Source organism: Trichoderma evansii (genome assembly GCF_050947405.1).
Source record: "Trichoderma evansii strain SZMC 28006 chromosome Unknown GGI43scaffold_2, whole genome shotgun sequence".
In the NCBI taxonomy this organism is placed as follows: domain Eukaryota; kingdom Fungi; phylum Ascomycota; class Sordariomycetes; order Hypocreales; family Hypocreaceae; genus Trichoderma; species Trichoderma evansii.
In genome coordinates, this window is record NW_028145204.1 from 1,951,691 (window position 1) to 1,971,752 (window position 20,062).

The window sequence follows — 20,062 nt, forward strand, 5'->3', positions numbered from 1 at the left end:
GTCTTCGAGCCGTCTTCGACTTGTTTTCTTTTCTCTCTTTTCACCACCTTGGGCGTTGCGCTTTATTGCACATACGCCGACGTTCCTGACTGCATTGTCTCTGTCTTGTGCATTTACCTTTCCTTTTTCTTGTTCACCTCCTGTTTTTTCTACTATCTGGTGACTGGCTCTGCTAGAAAGCTCTACTCTTTTTTAACTCATCATTTTCTCCCTCTGAGCCTGTAGTACCTCAGAGCCCATCTTCCGACCTCCAAAATCATTACCTCGATACGAACCACCGATATCTGCACAACCCCCATGTGTCTTTGCAGCTAGTTGTGGTCCAACGTGTCATTTGTGACACTTGATCGTGCTCAACAAGTTAGCCGCCTGCCTTGTAATAGTCGAGTGTGGCCTCGTGGTAATAGTGAGCTCTTCATTTCGACGCGAGGCATCCTTTAACGCCCTTGGCCGCTGAGCGCCCTCCTATACAATCATCTTATCAGCCTTTTGTTCTTTTGCGATTAATTGAAAAAAATCGAAAAAATCGAAAATCGAGAGCGATACAAGCGCGTCTATTTGCTGTTGATTTGTTTCCAACCATCAAAAAAACAAGAAAAAAAGGTTCGATCGCCTGTTGATACGTTCACTTGCATTTCTTTGCTTTTTCTTCGTTTGCTTTGCTGGAATCATATTTGTCAATGAACAGCTTGATTCTTCGACATGAATCTTGGACCAACTGCTAATGCCCAATATTTTATAGCATTATCAGCTCTGGTTTTATCGTGAAATCGCTACCTTCTCCTTGTTCTCTTAATAAACGCCAATAATTTCAAAGCCTCGCCCCCAGATCGTTATATAACCGAAGGAAGATTGCTTCTTCGAGCTCGTTTGCCATAATTCCCTCTTGGGGAGGATTATGGCTGCTTTGACACAAACGTATCAGCAGCAGACTGGTACGGTGACAATGCTTCAGGGCCGAACAACACCCACAGCCGGCATGATGTCGACCGGTCAATCTAATGGACATCATCAATACACGACTTCGGCACCCAGAGGAGGAGGGGGCTACCGAGGAAGCACTGTTCCTGTCCAATCATATGCTTTTCAGCCCACGCCGAATCTGAATCAGAGCCTGGCGTGGCAGCAGTATGGAGCTTATCGGACGAGCTCTTCATCCTCCGGCATTCCAACGCAGACTTTCGATCCCAGCCTGGTTCAACGTTCTCATCGCCCCAACCCTTCGGTTACCAACATGGCCTTGATTCCTACCTATAGCCCTGGCCACAGCAGCCATAGTAGCAGCCACAGCAGCGGCCACAGCAGCGGCCATAGCAGCGGTCATAGCAGCAGCCACGGCAGCAGCCATAGCAGTACACGAGATGACTCTGTGAAATCGCAATCCAGGAGTGCTGCTTCTGCTCAACGCCCACCGCTTGCTCATATTTCCACTGGCCCACAGCCGGCTTTGTCGCCCGGCGGAACACCAAAGAACACTCCTACTCCTGATCGATACCGAAGGCCAAGCAACTCGAACACTCAGCATAGTCGAACCCAAAGCTCGAATCCTCCGCTTAGTCCTGGCAAGCCGAACCTGATGTATCATGCACCCTCTGGCTCCAGATCGGTTCCGAATCTTGCGGCTTCGCCCACGCTGGCTTCAGGCGCATCAATGGACGATTCGCAACTGCATCGCAGACCATCTCCAGACGAAGCAAAGAAGATGCGCCGCCGTAGCGTGCATACAATACAATCTACTGATTCCTTCCGACCTCTGTTGAAGCCCGAAAATGCTCCTCGTCCTGAGTTAGCGGTCATCACTAAGAACAGTGACAGGGGTGAAAAATCCCCTCAATCTGCCTCAAAGAAACCTGTGCATGTCCGCAAGGGCAGTTCAGACAGTGCGTCGTCTAGTCGGAGTAGCCATTCGAGATCCGCATCGGTAAGTTATCATTTTTTTGCCCTTCGTTATCCCCCCATAGTAGCGGGTTGGGGGCCATTTGGAGTAATGCATGCTGACTAGGGGATTGATGTGCAGTTTTCCAACCGCAATTCGACTGTCTCCACTGGCAACCCCTCTTCACCGGGCTCTGACGAAGCACCTGCCAGGAATGATCAGCTCAAAGTAGCCGTACCGCCAAGAGGCTCATCATCCGATGGAACAAAGCGGACGATTAGTCCATCTCCCTTATCTAAACCTGCTACGATGGCAAATGAGCAGACTGGAGATGCTGCCGCAGCGGCTGCACCGCCCTCGGGCAAGACTATGGAATCGCCGGCAGTGAAGCAGCTCGCAACCATTAACGAGAAGGCTGTTAAAGGAAAGACCAAGACTTCTAGGCTTCGTCGAGCATTTTCATTCGGGAGCGCGGCTGAATTTCGAAAGGCTGCTGGCGGTATCGATGGCGAAGGGGCTGATAAAGTGGAGGCAGCCAGGCTTCGTAAGGACCCGACAGCTGAAGAGGTCTATGATGCTGAGCAAGCACGGATCGCTGAGGCACAAGAAGCTGCTGGTATTGGCAATAACATCTATGGCGGGCGCTTCTTTGGCGGGTCGACGGATAACCTCTCCATCTCATCAACTGCTTCATCTGCTTCTATTATGATCAGGAAGATGGGCCGTGGTATGAAGAAGAGCACCCGCTCGCTGGTTGGACTCTTCCGGCCAAAGTCTGTCGTGGGTGTGCCCGCGGCTGATGGTCCTGTTACCGAAGGCCAGGCTTCCGTATCCATGATTACCGTGGAAGCAGAGACCCGCCGTGTCAACGTAAATGCAGACCCTCAGGGTGGCAAGGGCGGCACTGGATTCCCTCGCCTTGAGCGCAACTCCCTAGACGCTACACAGATCCCTGAAATTGGAGCGGAGCGTCTGGGCAGTGCAGGAACCGATAACTCTGCGCGGAAGAGCATTGTGGGTGGCGATAAAGAACGTGCAGAGGTGCTGGCGGCCGTTCGTAAGGGCATCCTGAAGCGTATGTATAATCTGACTTCCCATGTTTCCAATCAACCATCGTGGTTAACTGACCTCAGACACAGGTTCTTCGAGTCCATCAATCCGCCCATCGGATTCGCCGGATCTTATGCTGCCAAACATACCAGCTGTCACGGACTCACCCAACTCAAGCGCACCGAGCACACCAAATGATGACCACAAGAGAACGGGCTCCATTGCTATTGGTAACGAGGACTACTTTATGGGTGCTCTTCGGCTTGGCAAGAGCCGGCCCGGAACACCCCAGGCTGCCCAAAAGAGGAATGCCACATTTTCACCTCGACTCATCTTCCACGACACTTGGCCCAGCCAAGAGTATGATCGCCGCGGCGAGATTGCCACGTGCAACCGGCTCACGCCAATGCTAGCTCAGCAGATCAAGGAAGAGCTAAACAGCTTCAAAATGGTTCGTCAAAACTCAATGTTTAGCATTACTGTGGCTAGGCTAACCTTAACTTTTTTCCTGTAGGAAATGGAAGTCCATGAGAACTCCAAGATTTACACGCATTTCTTCTGATGATATTATCCGATGGACGAAATCTTGAAAGCTGATATTTTTTTTCTCCCTTTACTACTATGGGTTTTTAAACCCTAACCATGTATTTCTTCACTTTTACCATTTTTGCGGCGTTTAGGGACAGCATAGTAAGGTGTCATGGGCGTTTTGTCACACTGCCTCACTGCATGTCATGGTTTTTTTAGCCCCTCAAAGACTCATACATCTCATTAATATTCAGTTGGACTCGTGGGCACGAGAATTGAGCCATTGGGGATGTGGGAGGAGTCGGGATCGGATGGTCTCGTCTGTTGTCATTGAAAGATGAGGAACTCCTCGTTACAGCCTATGGTTCAGCCATGTGGATAGAAGAGCAGCAACATGTTAGACGATTTGGCGCAAGACGAGCACTTAGGCTTGACTGTTGAGGAGAGCACGTTTAGATATGGCAACTCAACCGATTGGAAGATGAAATATAGGCCGGCAACTTGTGTCTTTTTCTCTGTTGTTTCATTTAAGCATGTCTCTATAGCCGGATTTAGTCTACGAGCGTGATGTGTCTGGTATCTCCTTTTTACAGCAAATAAGAGCTTTGACTATTCTTAATCAACCTTGCCTTATAGGCCTATTTTTTTATATCCGCCAAGAATGGGCTAAGCCCACCCTGCCCGCATTTTGCATGGTATTGGCGATCTGGAGTCTAGATTTATAATATCAATTATGTTACAAATGAGTGTGCGTTCGATATATCTTTGAATATGCTGGTGATCTAATAGAGTCTTGTTTCCCATTACCACTCTGGTACATGATAGTGTCATAGGTGTGGCGTCTTGGTGCTGGTATTAATCAGCTGCCAAAGAATAAGGCGCCCCGCCATGTTAGTAAACTTCAAGCCATCCCGTCGTCGGCTACTTTTTTTCCTTTTTGGCTAGGAGGAAAAAAAAAATCTTGGGGCGTATTTCTTTTCTTTTCACATTGGCTATAATAGAGCATTGTCTTCTTGTACAAGGTACCTACACGCGCCGTGCTTCTCTGAAGTTCTTATGTGGCAGCGCCCGCTTGGAAAGATTCCGGCTTATCGATTGCTGTTTCAATCTCGATTCTCTGCCGTCCCCGATACTTTTCGAGGGTTTGCGACTATGACCACCACAGAGGCAGCGACGGGCGCCGAGCCTCCCAAGAAGCTCCATGGACGGGCGTTTTACGAGAGCATTGGGAGTCCCAAGTTTATTGTGGCTCCCATGGTGGATCAATCTGAGTTTGTTTGTCTTGCTTGATCTTCCAACAACATTTGCACTGGCTAACTCGCGTGCTATAGGCCTGGCGATTGCTCACACGATCCTTCTTGCTGCCCTCGGAGCAGTCTAAGCTCTTAGCTTACACGCCGATGCTTCACGCGCGACTGTTTTCACAAGACGAAAAGTATCGAAAGGCACACTATCAGGCTGTGCGGGCGGGATCTTCAGAGGCCTGGCTGGACGGAAACCCCAAGATTGACCGACCTCTCTTCGTTCAGTTCTGCGCAAACGACCCCGATGCGCTGCTGTCTGCGGCGAAACACGTTACCCCGTACTGCGATGCCGTGGACCTGAATCTTGGATGCCCGCAGGGCATTGCACGAAAGGGCCACTATGGAGCGTTCCTCCAGGAAGACCAGGACCTCATCTTTCGATTGATCAACATACTACACAAGGAGCTTTCCATCCCGGTCACAGCCAAGATTCGCGTATTGGAGACAAAGGAGAAGACCCTGGAGTACGCACAGAATGTGCTCAAGGCTGGAGCTTCCATCTTGACTGTGCATGGCCGAAGACGAGAGCAAAAGGGGCACCTTACAGGTGTTGCGGATTGGGAGATGATTCGATTCCTCAGAGACAGCCTGCCACCGGAGACTGTAATCTTTGCAAACGGAAATATTCTACAAGACGGAGATCTAGACAAGTGCCTGGAGGCCACTGGAGCGGATGGCATCATGTCAGCAGAGGGTAACCTCAGCGATCCTGGCCTATTCGGCAACCCACCACCCGCCGAAGAGAAGAGCAGAGAGTACTGGAGAGGCAATGATGGAAAGGGAGGATGGAGAGTCGATGCCATCACGAGGCGCTACTTGGATATCATACATAAATACGTCTACGAGCAGGAGCCTCCGCAGCGACGACCGCTCTTCGTACCAGGCGACGACACGGCATGGCTGACAGAAGGCGAGAACAGCAGCTCAGAAGACCCAGACCAGCCAGCAAAGAAGAAGCGAAAGAAGGAAGACGACAAGGCTCTAAACTCGTCACCTAACATCTCCGCCCTACAACCCCATCTATTCCACGTTCTCCGCCATTTCGTCACCAAGCACACCGATATCAGAGACCAGCTCGCAAGGGCCCGAAGGGACGGCATCGACGGCTACGAGAGGGTTCTCGCCGCCGTGGAGAAGAGGGTCGCCGAGGGCCTGCTGGAGTACGAGAAAACGGAGGGAAAGAGCTTCGAAGAGGAGCTGGAGAAGCTCAACGAGCGGGCTATCGAGGGCGTGCCCGAGGAGGAGAGCTCGCTGGGGACAATTAAGAGGTGTAAGCGTCCTTGGTGGGTGGCTCAGCCGATTATTCGGCCGCTGCCGAGCGAGGCGTTGGCAAAGGGGGCGATTACGCTGAAGAAGGAGAAAGAAAAGGGCGGCAAGGAGAAGACTGAGGGCAAAGAAAAGAATGGGGACAAGAAGAAGAGCGAGGGCGATGAGAAGAATGGGAGTGAACAGGTTGAAGCCAAGAAGGTAACAGAGGCAGAGCAGCAGACGAAGCAAGAGATTGCATCGAGAGATGAGCTCGTCTCCGGATAAAAGACCCACGGAGGGATATAGAAGGCTCACAGCATTATAGACAGGCAATATATATGAGTAGACATTAGCTAATACAATATTTTTTTTGGTATTATGAACGAGGCTGACGCTCTTGCTTTCATGGGTATATGAGCTAATCATCCGTCATTTTGCATTCTCCTCCTATCCTAAAACACCTAATTCCTATCCTCAAGCACTACTTATGATGTACTGCGGAAGCGAATACACAGGTGTTGCGATCATCGCTGCTCCAGCAGCTTGGATAGCCGTGGCTACAGTTATCAGCCCAGCTCCTGCAGCTCCGGCACTCTGAAGAATGGCAAATAAACTGCCCGCCGCAACGGGACCTATGACTGCGTGAACAGTTGCAGCTAGAGAGCCCAAAGAGTAGATAACAAAAGTTAGCTGTCTGGATTTTTTATTGCTACCATCATTCATTGATTTGTACGACAAAGCATACCGCCTACTACGCCACCAGCACCAAAACCAAGTGCTCCTAATAAGAAGCCAGCGACTGCCGCTGGAGCAGCAATCACAGATATCCCGCAAAACAGAATCGCTGTTTGGATGAGATTCTCGGTCGTGAATTGTTGGATCTTTTCTTTCGGGTTAGAAATTAGTATACATATGTCATGCATAAGGCTGGTTTTGAAGTGGGTGTGCTGGATGTGCAAGACAAATGCTTGCCCAGGTCATGGTGAAAGGTAGAGCGGCTTCCCTTGCAAAAAGGGTATCTCTTTTGCAATGACGTTTTCCTCTCCTCTTTGTTTTCCAGGATTAATTTTGTGAAATTTGCTTGTTAATTCTTCGGCAGGAAAACTTGAGAGCCAGAGCGGGAAAAAGGAAACGCAGGTTAATTATGCACCCGCGTCGTAGGCGTTCCAATTACGCACTGCCAGCTGTCCACGCAGGAAGCGGCAGCCGGTGAAAATGAGAGTTTCGGTCTGCATGCAGGTGATATATATGCACAGTAACCAATTCGCCCGAGGGCCCGCCTCTGAAGGCAATTTCATATTTTGATTCGTGCAGCGGTTTGCAGGCGCAGCTGTAGTGAGTGGCTGCGGTGTCCAGCGGTTGGGAAGTAATCTTGCAACCGCGCGTTACTTGCGTCCATCATGATTCGTATTCCTTTGTTGCTTTTTATAGATTTCGAATTTACTATGATCAAGTATCAAGTTAGCAAGGATAATACCCTATTATAGCTATTAATAGCTCACGGAAAACCCCAGACTGCCAGCATGGCCAGCCATTTGCACGGAGAACTGGCGGCAAGGTTACATTGGTAATGTCGGCACACCGAGAGCGTCCCGCATAGGTATACGTGTAGCCACTGTGCCCGATGGAGTGCATTAGTTTTGAATAGTCCCTCTTGGTGGCCTAGCAGTGCATGCGATCTGTTTTCTGCTATTCCGTCTTGTTAGCGTAAGAGTAACGCCGATGCTGGCTCAGCATAAGGATAGAACGATGCTAATAGATGCAAGGAGATGATAGTTAGTGGTGTGCTGTTAGGATGATTGGCTAGGATGATACATGCCTTAATTAAGTAAATGCGAATGGGAGAGAACATGCAGTGAATAATACAGCAACCACTTCCTTGTTTAAAGAGAGGAAGCGGATAAGAGCTGGAGAGATCGTGTACCCATTTGAGATTCGGATCCGAGACTATAGCCGCACGTAATAATCCACATGCTTATAGATCAATTTGAGGTCTTTTCAAGAGAGATGATGGTAAATGAGATGACTAGAAGTGAAGAAAGTGAGGTATGGAGTGTAGTGACGACATAGCAAAGGAAGACTGAGGACCGGAATATCGGGACTGAGCCCCGTGCCTTCCTTATCTTGTGTCGACACTTCTTATCCCAGATTCCACAAGACTAAAATATCTCCTCATTTTCACCAATTACAAGCCTGAGACCGATACTATGGAGGCACGTTTCTCGAGTCATGAAGCTGCCGGCAGAAGATACGTCGCAATCGAGGTAGCCGCTTAACAAGGCGCAGGCTTGCCGAACTGAGGACGGCGGGTGGCAATATCGTGGGCTGGTCGAGTCTGCTAATGTACGAGCAAATCGTGTCATGTATAGCTTTGCCTGTAAATGCCCTGAAAGCTCCTTGATGTCAAAGAGGTATTTTCCAAACGGATACGCCTGTCGATCCACATCTTCGACTATAGACGCCGTGAGTATTAGTCTTGTTTTCTTAGAAATGGAGTGTCCTTTTCATTTGATTGAACATACTTTTCGTTCGATGACTATCCGATAATCGCGTTGACTTTCCAAAGGTTTCATCGTTCTAACGAAATGTATAGTATCCATTATCGCTGGCATCGTCCTTCAACTGTTCGTTACTAGTATGCCGTTAGCCCTAGAGCTCTGAGAATATTCAAAATCTTACTCACGAACCTTTTCTCCAGGATTTAGCTAGTCTCTGGAGTCGAAAATCTATTCGAAGCCCTCTTCCGAGCTTGAAGGGGTGTCTAGCTTGCGAGAGCCCTGAGCAGCATTATGATGTATGATCGACGGGGAGAAAACAAAGAGACTGAATAGAGAGCATGGCTATCGAATTTACGATGAGAGCAAGCAACAAGAATCGAAATGCAATGAGGGCAGCAATGACAATATTCTATCTAATGATCTTCGCAGTAGCAGCTTCCGAAGTTTTGACTTAGACGGCATTAAAAAGATATTTGACTTCATGAACGTTTTTTCCCTCCTTTAGCATATCCTAGCCAATGGGATACTGTTCCGGCAAACTAGCAATTCCAAATCCTACGACGAACTTGACCCCAGTAAAAAGAATTGGGTGGGCGGGGGCCTGTGGTATCCCACTGCATGGTTTGGCTTACGGCTGCATTGACCGGCCTCTTAATGAGCGCCAAAGCGGCCTGCATCGCAGCTTCACACACACTTACTATAAGCCGTCGTGGAGGTGGCACTCCAGAGCTAGGTATGCACTGATTACGAGCTGCATGCGTGCATGCCCCGTGTCAAACTGTCGATCGTCCAAGTCTCTAAAAAATGAGAAAAAAAGGGGCCGTGTCTGAGGCATGCAATATATGCAAGTGCATATGCACCCTCGCAGCTAAGTGGAAGCGAGTTTTCAAATTCCTGGTTTCAATACTTGGTAGCTACATATGCAACCAAAGTTCGCTGCATTGACCGGATAAGCTTGGTTAAGTTAAGCGGTGGCTGTACTTCACATGAAAAATCGCGTTGTCGTGTCGTGTCTGTCGACGTACAGGTTCTCCTCACTATTCTCACCTTTCGATTGGACATTTGCTGCTCTATCAGTTCCTGCGTTGCGACATGTCGTGCTGCTATTCGACCAGCACAATGCCGTGTGAGCGCCACTAATGTGGCCAAATCACGACCATAGGGGCAAACCTCAAGAAGGGGTCTGCTCGGTCATTCTACTATGTATATATATATATAAAGTCGACCTTTAATTTTCTTTATTCGCTTTGACTACGCATGCATCTTCTCTCATATGACTATTATGTTCACTACTAGCTGAATAGTGAAGCATTGGAGATGGCGGAAAATCAAGACCAGCTACGGAGGCTGGAGGAGCAGCGGAATTCAGTGATGGCAGAGGATGAGCGTAAAACTGCGCTGATTTCGGTGAGACCAGGTTTTTTGTTTGTAAGAATATTGTTAATGATGCACAGATTAACGTCTTTTTCTTAGGACCTGTTCAAGCATATCGGTGATTTGACGGGGCAACTTGCCGAAGCACATATGGATCTTCGAGACAGAAAAGACATGCTTGAGCTTAAGCGTACAAAACTCGAGCTTGCAGAGAAGCAGATTGAAGATTTACGACGCAAAACTGTGAGAAGATAGAATATTACTGGCCAATGAGAAGCGACCTAACAGTTGTATAGGATGATCATGTTTTTAGTATGGTTGTAATTGATGGCGACAATATGCCGGTGAGTCTGTGCAGTTTTACGTCTTCTCCTTGATAGAGCTGCTCTGACTTTCCAAATATATTAGTTTCAGGACGAATTTGCTAGAGACGGCCTCACAGGAGGCAAGAGGGCAGCCGGTCTCCTTAGAAAAGCAATAACTGAGGATATCAAAACGAGATTTCCGTCTCTTCCTGCGAACGTCCAAGTGGTGATTCGTGTGTATGCGAATTTAAGAGGGTTAAGCAAAAAATATAGAGAACTTATGCCCGACTCGGCATCATTTGAAGATTTTGTTCGTGGATTTAATACGGTCCACCCCATGTGCGATTTTATCGACGCTGGGTGTGGCAAAGAATGTGCTGACGAGAAGATAAAAGGTAAGCTTCCACATGTATTTATTTTATTTTATATTGTCTGCTTTAGATGTCTATGCGTCATTCAATCTGAAACTAATATTTCAAAGCCTCTATTAAGTTTGGCCTTGACGATAGTCATTGCAAACAAGTGTTTTTCGGTGGACCAGGAGACAACGGATACGCCCGTGTTTTGGACTCTTTCCTCGAAGACCAGACCATCAGAGAACAGATCACGTTGATGGCAGGCCCGCCGTTTGCGTACGAACTGGCGGTGATCAAGGATAAATTCTATAATATAGCGTTGGACAACATCTTTAGAAGCCAGAAGCTTCCCAGCGAAGCCAACCGGAGGACCTCATTCCATATCACACCACCAGGGACTCCCATGTCTCCAAACTCTCCGCTGAACTTTGCTGCCGTTGCAAAGGTGCCTAGCAGCCCGGCTCAAAGCTCTCCGGCTCAGTTATACTACGCAGAGTCCAAGATGTCTTCCAGTGCGATCATATTGCGGAACAAATTTGGACAGAGGGTGGACTCACGGCTTTCGTACTTACAATCTGATTTCTCGAACTTGAAAGACCGAAAGCTTTGCAACAACTTCCACATTCTGGGCAAGTGCTACTATCTTGAAAAGTTTGGCAAATGCCATCACATCCATGGAGAAAAGTTGACTGGCCAGCGACTGGAAGCCTTGCGAGCTATTGCTCGCCAGTCTCCGTGCTTGAATGGACTAAGCTGCAGCCAGACGGATTGTGTAGCCGGACACAAGTGCCCAAGGGAGCCTTGCCATTTGGAAAACTGCTGGTTTCCTAAAGAAATGCATAACGTTGACTCTCTGGCCGTTGAATAAGATTATGTTTGAGCTTAATGTTTTATAATATGGGCCTTTTGGAGGGAATTTGCATTGAACTTGTATAAGTGTTCGTTTTGGATTGGACGGATGGATGGATATTACACGGATGGCTAGGTGGGCGGACGGGCAGGTTGGCTATCTGGCGGTATGATGAACAGAATACACGAAGTTCATTTGCATGCCAACAGTATTGCCTCGACGGCTATACAAAAATGATATTAGTTTAAGATTTATTTAGTTTTAGTTTTTAGTTTAATTTAATTTTTTGTAAAGCAAACAGGAACGGAAGCCCATTCATTGGTTTTACTTGGGAGCTGAAGCTCAATGGCAGCTGAACTCACTCATTCCCCTGAGCACTACAGTACCGTGGGGGGTTTTCACAGCCACTGGGAGCCCCCAAGTTGGGCCTCTATCCACTGTGGCACCGCTAAATGGGCCTTTTCTAGTGGGCTTTTCAGGCTCGCCGAAGCCAAGACGGACTATGAGCCGACCGCTGACGCTGAAAATAGCCGCTTATAGCCACGACAACACGAGCCGTATTGTGAATTGTCGTAGTACTAGGGAGATACCAAAATGGAAATGCATGTCTATTCACCGTAAATAAATCCTTATTGCCTTGAATCCAAACATCTCGTCTCCTCAGGCGTTCTAAAGATGGATCCATCGCTGGGTACGCAATGTTCTGAAGCATTATTAGCGGATGGGCATGTACCCCAAAGATATGTAGGCTCAATTTAAAGGCTAAACAGCACGTGGATTCTGCCCCACGAACGGCCAACTTTTTGCTCCCCCAACATGCTCCAGGGCGCCCTTTTCTCTCTCGACAGCCGCTTTTCGGCCGCTATGAAGCTCCTTCGGCTGCTCCCCGCAAAGTGGGGGAGGGGTCTCACTGTCGTGGGGGAGAATAAGCTTGAAGCATTCGGACCAAGATGGAGCTTTTGTACGGACAAGAAGCAGTGCTGTTTTTATAATAGTGTCCCCTGGTCCTGCTTCCAAGGCTTCTCTGGCTCTTCGTTTTCGCGAATATTCCTTATATTGGGCGTGGCGTTGAGCAGAGAAAGGAAGAGAGCGCGTGCGTGTTTGACACTGACTTGATCTAAGCCGCTCTGCTAGATTAGAAAGCCTGAATCGATTGCCGCAGCGCATCGCCGCCCTGCTCATTCTTCACAATGTCTCGTCAGAGCACTCAGCTCACCAGCGGCTGGACTTTTAGGGAGCACCAGGGTCCTTCTGCAGAATGGCTGTCGGTAGCAAAGGTGCCAACACAGGTCCATATAGATCTGTTGGCCAACAAAAAGTATGCCCCTATACATGATTTGCAAAGATAACAGCCCCTCTTTAGGACCAGACTGTCTGGAGATGATACAGGACTGACAGCAAATATAGGATTCCAGACCCTTTTGTGGACCTAAATGAACGCGCCGTTCAATGGATTGGCGATAAGGATTGGGAGTACCAGGTCACATTCAAGCCTGATCCTACTGAGGGTGAAAATGTCACAAGAGACCTCGTCCTCAGTGGTCTTGACACTTTCGCTACAGTATACCTCAATGAGGAGAAAGTACTAGAGACGGATAACATGTTTGTGTCTTACCGTGTTAATGTCACAGACCGCCTCAAATCCGGATCCGAAAACGTCCTTCGCATCGTCTTCCACTCCGCCATTGCCAAAGGCGAAGAGCTCATCAAAGAGCATAGCCATGAGCACAATTTCCTAGTCAGACAAACTGAGAGGAGTCGTGTCCCGGCACGCAAAGCTCAGTACAACTGGGGCTGGGACTGGGGCCCAATTCTCATGACCGCGGGCCCCTGGAAGCCCGTCACTCTCGAGACATACGTCACAAGAATTGACGATATTTGGGCTCAAAATGAAGTCAGTGAGGATTTGAAATCTGTTTCGGGCTCTATCTTTACCCATGTAGCTGGTAATCTGAGCAAAGATGATCAAGTTTCAATATCTCTATCACTGGATGGCCAAACGGTATTCCAGCAGGTAGTCGACGTTACGGATTCTGCCTTGGCCAAGGACGGACTGATTAAAGTTCCCTTTAAGATTGAGAACCCGAGACTTTGGTACCCGAAGGGATATGGAAGCCAACCCCGGTATCTCCTCCAAGCCAAGCTCCAACACAAGACTTCTACTTCCAACGAGATCGACAGCAAGTCAAAGCTGGTTGGGTTCCGTCGCACAGCATTGATTCAAGAAGCAGACGCCTATGGCAAATCTTTCTACTTCCGCATAAACAACATTGATGTATTTGCTGGTGGTTCATGCTGGATCCCAGCAGACAGCTATCTCGCCGGTGTTTCCCCCGAGCGCTACTATGAGTGGGCCAAGCTCATGGCAGAGGGCAACCAAGTCATGCTGCGAGTTTGGGGAGGTGGTGTCTATGAAGAGGATGCTCTCATCGAAGCCTGCGACGAGCTTGGTATCTTGGTGTTCCACGATTTCCAATTCGCTTGCGCGTCTTACCCTGCCTACCCTGCCTACCTGAAGACTCTAGAAGAAGAGGCGAGACAACAGATTAGACGTCTGCGAGCGCACCCATCTGTGGTGGTTTGGGCAGGCAACAACGAAGATTACCAAGTCCAAGAGAGGTATAAGCTCGACTATGACTTTGAGAACAAAGACCCAGAGTCATGGCTCAAGTCATCTTTCCCATCTCGGTATCTCTACGAGTATTTCTTGCCAAAGTTGGTTGAAGAAGAGGATCCGGGCAAGATCTATCACCCAAGCAGCCCCTGGGGTGATGGAAAGCCCACCGCTGACCCAACTGTTGGCGATATTCACCAATGGCATAGTAAGTCTCCAATGTCTCTGAGAAGTAGACATCATTGACTAACATCTTCAACCAGTCTGGCATGGTAATATGAACAAGTACCAAGAAGCTGCCAATATGGGTGGCCGTTTCGTTAGTGAATTTGGAATGGAAGCATATCCTCACCTTAGCACCACCCGCCGTATGGCCAGCGATCCCGCCCAGCTCTATCCAGGTTCCATGGTCCTTGATTTCCATAACAAAGGCATCGGCCACGAACGCCGTATGATTAGCTACGTCGTGGACAACTTTAGACCCCGGCATGATCTGGGCGGCTACACCCATCTTACACAGATCGTACAGTCAGAGACAATGCGCGCTGCGTACAAGGCCTGGCGGCGACAATGGGGCAAGCCCGGTGCCAGGCAGTGCGGCGGTGTCCTTGTGTGGCAGCTCAACGACTGTTGGCCGACCATGTCTTGGGCAGTGGTGGACTACTACCTCATCAAGAAGCCTGCATACTACGCCATCTCCCGAGCGCTGCGAGCTATCGACGTAGGCGTACACAGAACTTTCCACGACTGGACCCAAACAGGATACCTGGTGGATGAGAACTCCGGCCTCGTAACGGGCCAGGTCGACCAGACTCTGCCTGCTCGCAAGGGAACATTCGACGTTTGGGTCGTCAGCAACGACACCAAGCCCGTCGACCTGAACGTCGTCGTGCGCTTCATCTCCGTTCGTTCAGGAAAAGACATTTCCGACCCCATAAAATCAACCATCACCGCTTCTGCCAACTCCACAACCGACATCCTCCTGGACAAGGCACTCCCACCTTCAATTCCCAACGCCGACGATCTCACCAAGCCCTTCTCCGTGTCCGAGTACGATCCATACGTCGTCCACGCCACCATCACAGATGCTGCCACCGGCGCCCTGATTGCCACAGATACGGCATGGCCCGATCCTATCAAGTTCCTCGACCTATCTGACAGGGGTATCGCATTCGAGGTATCTCCTGCAAAGGATGAAGTCATCATTTCGGCTAGGAAGCCCGTCAAGGGATTCGTCTTTGAAGAGGTGGAAGGCTTGAAGCTAAGTGACAACGGCTTTGATATCGTGCCCGGGGAGAAGCAGACAGTTAAAGTGGAGGGAGCTCTGACAGCGGATCAGCTCCTGTGGACGTGTATCGGAGCATCCGACGCATCGTTGAAGTTATCTGATGCATCTTCGTTCCTACCACTTCGATAGAAGTGAGAACTTTACATGGTTGGAATAAAAGACGCTATATAGGTAATTGGATAGTGTAGAGAGATACCCGGGCCCCTGATTCGGTGACCAGATCAAATAGATGGAGCCCAGGGACGGCAGAAGCAGAGGCCGCAAAAATGAAGATACATTCACAAGTAGGAATAAAAACACTTTATACAATAATTCTATTATGTTGTATAGTAGCAGCAGCAGTAGCAGTCACGTAGATCAAGTAAACGGGAAGACAAGTTGTTACCCACACCACAAGTTTTATTTTCCAAAGCCATCGCTAAAATCACTCCTTTATCCCATGACCATGCATATCCCATCCCAAATTAAAATATAAAAAAAACTCCCTCCCCAAATTTGGTATAAGAAAAAAAAAATCAAAAAGTTCAATCTCTCCGTCTCGCACGCTTCACCGGCGGACTGCGGCTGGGAGACCGTGTCCTAGACCGAGAGCGAGAGTCATATGATGACGAAGAATAAGATGAAACCGAACGCCGTCGCTTCACTGGTGGACTGCGGCTGTGAGAACGTCTCCTAGAGCGAGAGGGAGAGCGAGAACGGCGAGAGGCAATAGAGTGAGATCGGGAACGAGATCGGGATCCCGAGAGAGAGCGTGAGTGTGAGCGGGAACGAGAATAGGAGGGAGACCGAGACCGAGACCGAGACCGTGAATCGGAGTACGATCGATCCCTTCCACCACGCCTTGAGGGTGTTCGCGAGAGCGATCGGCCTCGTGCACTACCGCCACGACGAGCCGGAGAACGGCTCCTAGAGCGTGAGCGAGAAGAGTATGATGAGCGAGAATAAGATGAATAGCTCGATACAGACTCTGAATCTGAGCGGTCCTGGGCAGGAGGAGCAGGGAGCGCAGGCTTGGGCATATTCTGAAGATGCTCTCGCATCTCCTCAGTCAAGACACCCATGCCAATACTGGTGAAGTAGTTGATGGAGAATCTGATGTTGCGCGGGTTCTCAACGGGGAAGATGCCCTCGAGATTGGGTCGGAGAGTTTCGTCGGTTAGGCGTGCTCTCAACTTTGGCAAGCCGGTTTCCTCCAAAATGTGTTGGAACAGGATCTTGATGAAGATACGGCTGCTGGATGTAGTTTCATCTTCGTTGAGGTGAATGACGCCAAGGCAGTGCCAGCCCAGGGCGTCGGACGCAATCATGTGACCGAACAACATTGCAATGTTTCTCAGCTTGTTGTTTTCATATCGGTGAATAGTCTCGTAGTATTTGGCAAAGGCTTGTTCGAAGAGATCGCACCACAAGCGGTTGATCTTGGCAAAGCGCTCGCCAATCATGCCGAAGAACTTGGTGTAAGTCTTTTCTTGAGAGCAGCACTCGACAATCATTGACGGTAGTTCGGGTTCTTGGCCGGCAGGCAGATTGATCTTCATCAGCTTGTGGACTGCTTCTTCTGGGTCGGCACTCGACATGATGGTCAGGTAGATGGTTCTTCGAAGATTGACCAAGTCGGCATTGGACTGGTCCTTGATCTCCACAGCCTTTGATTCCTCGTCTTCCTCCTCCTCGGAGCTCATATCTTCGTCTTCGTCGTCTTCGTCATCGCTGCCTTCGCCAAGAATTTCTGCCTTGAGTCTCTTATAGGCCTCCTCGTGCTCCTCCCACTCAGCATCAAACTTGAAGACGTTGAGCCCGTCCTGCACTTCAATCTCGCCATCAAGCTCAACTTTGTGTGTGATTTGGTCCTCTTCCTCAACCAAGTCCAGCTCTTCCTTGACGGCTGGGCTCTCCTTGAACTTGTCCTTTCGGATCTGGAAGAGAACTTCAATCATGTACTGGGTTCGCTTATCGATGTCCGACTCGTGGAGGATGTTGCGGAACTGATCGAAGACGGCCATCGAGATGGCAGGCTGCATCTCCTCTAGGTATTGTCCCACTTCCTTGCAGAATCCCACAGCAATCTCAACACTATCATCTGTCGGCTTGTGCAAGAGCAGCAAGAGGATTTGGCCAGCTAGCATTTCGTGCTGAACCTGCTGGTTGATCAGGTGCGCGAGGAATGTCGTCGAGGAGAGGCAGACGGCCTTGTCGTTTCGCTTGAAGCCCTTGCGGAACTGCATGATGAGGCGCTTGATCAGCAGCTCGCCGACTTGAGGGAGCTTCGTGTTGACAATCGCTGCCATGGCCGCGTAGATGGGCGTAAAGGGTAAGCTCGCTGCCTGGGCCTTCATGATGGATCGGCAGAATAGGCCTCTGCCTCGAACCAAATTCTCGCCAAACAGCTCAGGAACGATGTGCTTGATGTTGGCAGTGTTGACTTTGTTGATCAAGCCGTTGATACTTTTTTTCAGCGCCTCCCAAGCCATCCTTTGGTACTCTTTGCTGGTCTTGTCTGTGATCTGCGCCTGGAGCGCTCTGAGCCTGGCTGGGGGAATATACGTTCCGCCCGATCGCATGTTTAGCAGTTTTTCGTACTCGGCTTTTGCCGCCGCCTGCTTCTCTTCTTCAGTTCGCACAGGCGGGGCAGGTGGTGGAGAGCGAGAGTCTCTCGAAGGACGATAGAAATCACCATCTTGTTGAGCTCCACGTTCGCGGCGCGGCATGGCACCCACGGCTGACGCCATTGTATCGCGTGAATCTGAGTCGGGAGGATCAAGAATCGTGAGGCGTAACAACAAATACTGACGACTGGATTGTATTTGGTTGCAGAAAGTAGATGAAGCAGGCGCGTGGGCGAGATGATGCGCTTCACAAGAACTTTTCTGGCGGATGGTTTATTCAAGAAGTTTGGGGGACACTGGAAATAAATAGAACGGGACGCGCACGGGCCATGTTTTAACTTTTCTGCGCCACAGCTCAGAGTTCACAACACCACTAATTAGATTAGCATTCGAGGCTCGTAGAGTTCAAGAGCAATGAATCACACAAGCCCTGATATATAATAAGCTCTTGCTTCAAGGATTTTTGCTTTATGACTCTTTCTATCCACATAATTTATTTGTTTGTTTGTTTGTTTGTTTTTCTCAGGAAAGAAGGAGAATATAAAAAAAAAAAACTCAGATTCTTGCCGAGTATCTCGACTGCAGAAGTCAAGCTAGACTTGCTTCACGATATCTAATCCTCTTCTTCTTTGTCAACAAACAATTCGAAGTAAAAAGAACCACGCTACACAAGAGAAACTACCGTACATTCATTTTACTTGTTAAGCGTCAAAAATTCGAGTTGGTGTTCTTTCCGTACAGTTTTTGGTCATGCATTTTTCGATGTAAGCCCGCTAGCGATATAGCAAACAATATATGCGTAACAAAAATAAAATACAAAAAAATAAAAAAAAATAAAAAAAATAAAAAAAATAAAAAAACATTCGGTCGAACACCTACAGCTAATAACCAGAAGTAAACAACCAAAGAAAATAGCAGAAAAAAACAGCAAAAAAGCAGTATTTACTCTTCCTCTCTCAGCCTTTAGATGTATAATTACATGTACCTACCTATAGCATAGCGCACCGCCACACAAACCCCAGCGCCCAGCACCCCAGCCCCTAACAACCTTCGGAAGCCCATCCCTGGCGCGCGACCTAAAAAAAATCCCTGTTTAATGCCAGCGTGGATATTGCCGCCGCCGAGGCGCGCCTCTCAAAAAGTGGCCAGCATCAGCTACTACGAAGCTTCTCTTCTCCCACATCGCCTCTTCTCAAACAACACCACTTTTCGTCAAGATTCACCACCCGCGCTCCTTTAGAAACAAAAACAAAACAGACTTTCCAGCTACTTCACCTTTCTTCCCCACTCTCTCCCCTCCGAGAAAGGTTGTAGCTTTTCTCTCTCCATTCTCTTTTAATCTTTCCCTTTTTCCGGTTTACTACACCAAGGTTTCCCTAACAATGGTATGTCCTCATTCTTCCCCCATTTCGATTTGCTCTTTGGTTGTTTCCCTGGTGACGCCACCGCTCAATCTTAAACAACGTTTTCGCAACACAAAGTTGAAGAGGAATCAAAAAGCTAACTGTTCTCCAAGCTCGACAAGCTCGTCGGTTTCGCCATGCTTGTGGCCGCCTCCGTCATCTTCCTCTACTACACCATCTGGACCCTCCTTATGGTAAGAATAAGCTCTCTTCCCATCCCATCTATACACCGAATCGAAGCCGATCGACTGCCAATCCACGCAATCATATTACGAATCATGCTAACTTAAAATCCTCAACAGCCCTTTGTTGACGGCGACCACCCCCTTCAGAACCTCTTCCTCCCTCGCGTCTGGGCCATCCGCATCCCCGTCATCCTCCTCCTCCTCGGCTCTGCCGTTGTCGGCTCCTTCGTCGGCATGGTCATGATTCGAAGCAACCAGAAGAAAGCCGCCAAGGCCAAGGCTGCTGCTAAGAAGAAGGCTTAAAGGGAAAAGGGGGGGAGAAAGTCATAATAACTTTATATGTATATGTACCCATCTATGTGCGAGAAATGAACAATCTGTCATCTATGCATGAGATAACCTGAAAGATTGTTAGAATTGGTCATAGCAATGAACAAGTAATAGTGGTCTGTCACAGTTAATGATATAAAAGAAGAGTAAAATACGAAGAGACGTCAGTTTGGGTATCTCGATTGGTGTCTATTCAATAATGAGGCGCTACATAAAGCTGCTAAACAGTAGAGACGCTACCTATAGA

The 20,062-nt window shown here is 48.8% G+C and overlaps 6 protein-coding genes across 6 annotated transcripts; 5 read left to right on the forward strand and 1 right to left on the reverse strand.

Moving 5' to 3' along the window:
- The first annotated feature begins 188 nt into the window (after positions 1 to 188).
- On the forward strand, positions 189 to 4,200 carry GGI43DRAFT_393928 (uncharacterized protein). Its single transcript, XM_083204710.1, has 4 exons — positions 189 to 1,921; positions 2,018 to 2,951; positions 3,016 to 3,377; positions 3,441 to 4,200. Exons 1-4 carry the CDS (start codon positions 899 to 901, stop codon positions 3,486 to 3,488), a joined length of 2,367 nt encoding a protein of 788 aa, XP_083065153.1. The 5' UTR covers positions 189 to 898; the 3' UTR covers positions 3,489 to 4,200.
- An 18-nt stretch (positions 4,201 to 4,218) lies between these two features.
- Positions 4,219 to 6,354, forward strand: GGI43DRAFT_393929 (tRNA dihydrouridine synthase). Its single transcript, XM_083204711.1, has 2 exons — positions 4,219 to 4,729; positions 4,786 to 6,354. The coding sequence occupies exons 1-2, from the start codon at positions 4,511 to 4,513 to the stop codon at positions 6,289 to 6,291; spliced, it is 1,725 nt and encodes a 574-aa protein (XP_083065154.1). The 5' UTR covers positions 4,219 to 4,510; the 3' UTR covers positions 6,292 to 6,354.
- Positions 6,355 to 9,821: 3,467 nt separating this feature from the next.
- GGI43DRAFT_379700 (uncharacterized protein) lies at positions 9,822 to 11,407 on the forward strand (the record flags this gene model as incomplete). The annotated part of the gene is made up of 5 exons (XM_083202882.1): positions 9,822 to 9,911; positions 9,978 to 10,121; positions 10,175 to 10,222; positions 10,287 to 10,578; positions 10,665 to 11,407. The coding sequence occupies 5 exons, from the start codon at positions 9,822 to 9,824 to the stop codon at positions 11,405 to 11,407; spliced, it is 1,317 nt and encodes a 438-aa protein (XP_083065155.1).
- A 783-nt stretch (positions 11,408 to 12,190) lies between these two features.
- On the forward strand, positions 12,191 to 15,603 carry GGI43DRAFT_393939 (beta-mannosidase). The gene is made up of 3 exons (XM_083204712.1): positions 12,191 to 12,707; positions 12,797 to 14,211; positions 14,267 to 15,603. Exons 1-3 carry the CDS (start codon positions 12,580 to 12,582, stop codon positions 15,418 to 15,420), a joined length of 2,697 nt encoding a protein of 898 aa, XP_083065156.1. The 5' UTR covers positions 12,191 to 12,579; the 3' UTR covers positions 15,421 to 15,603.
- GGI43DRAFT_393940 (U2-type spliceosomal complex subunit CWC22) lies at positions 15,520 to 18,232 on the reverse strand. Its single transcript, XM_083204713.1, has one exon. The coding sequence runs from the start codon at positions 18,018 to 18,020 to the stop codon at positions 15,816 to 15,818; it is 2,205 nt and encodes a 734-aa protein (XP_083065157.1). The 5' UTR covers positions 18,021 to 18,232; the 3' UTR covers positions 15,520 to 15,815.
- Positions 18,233 to 18,962: 730 nt separating this feature from the next.
- GGI43DRAFT_393941 (dolichol phosphate-mannose biosynthesis regulatory proteins DPM2) lies at positions 18,963 to 19,981 on the forward strand. Its single transcript, XM_083204714.1, has 3 exons — positions 18,963 to 19,282; positions 19,414 to 19,494; positions 19,603 to 19,981. Exons 1-3 carry the CDS (start codon positions 19,280 to 19,282, stop codon positions 19,786 to 19,788), a joined length of 270 nt encoding a protein of 89 aa, XP_083065158.1. The 5' UTR covers positions 18,963 to 19,279; the 3' UTR covers positions 19,789 to 19,981.
- The last annotated feature ends 81 nt before the right edge of the window (positions 19,982 to 20,062 follow it).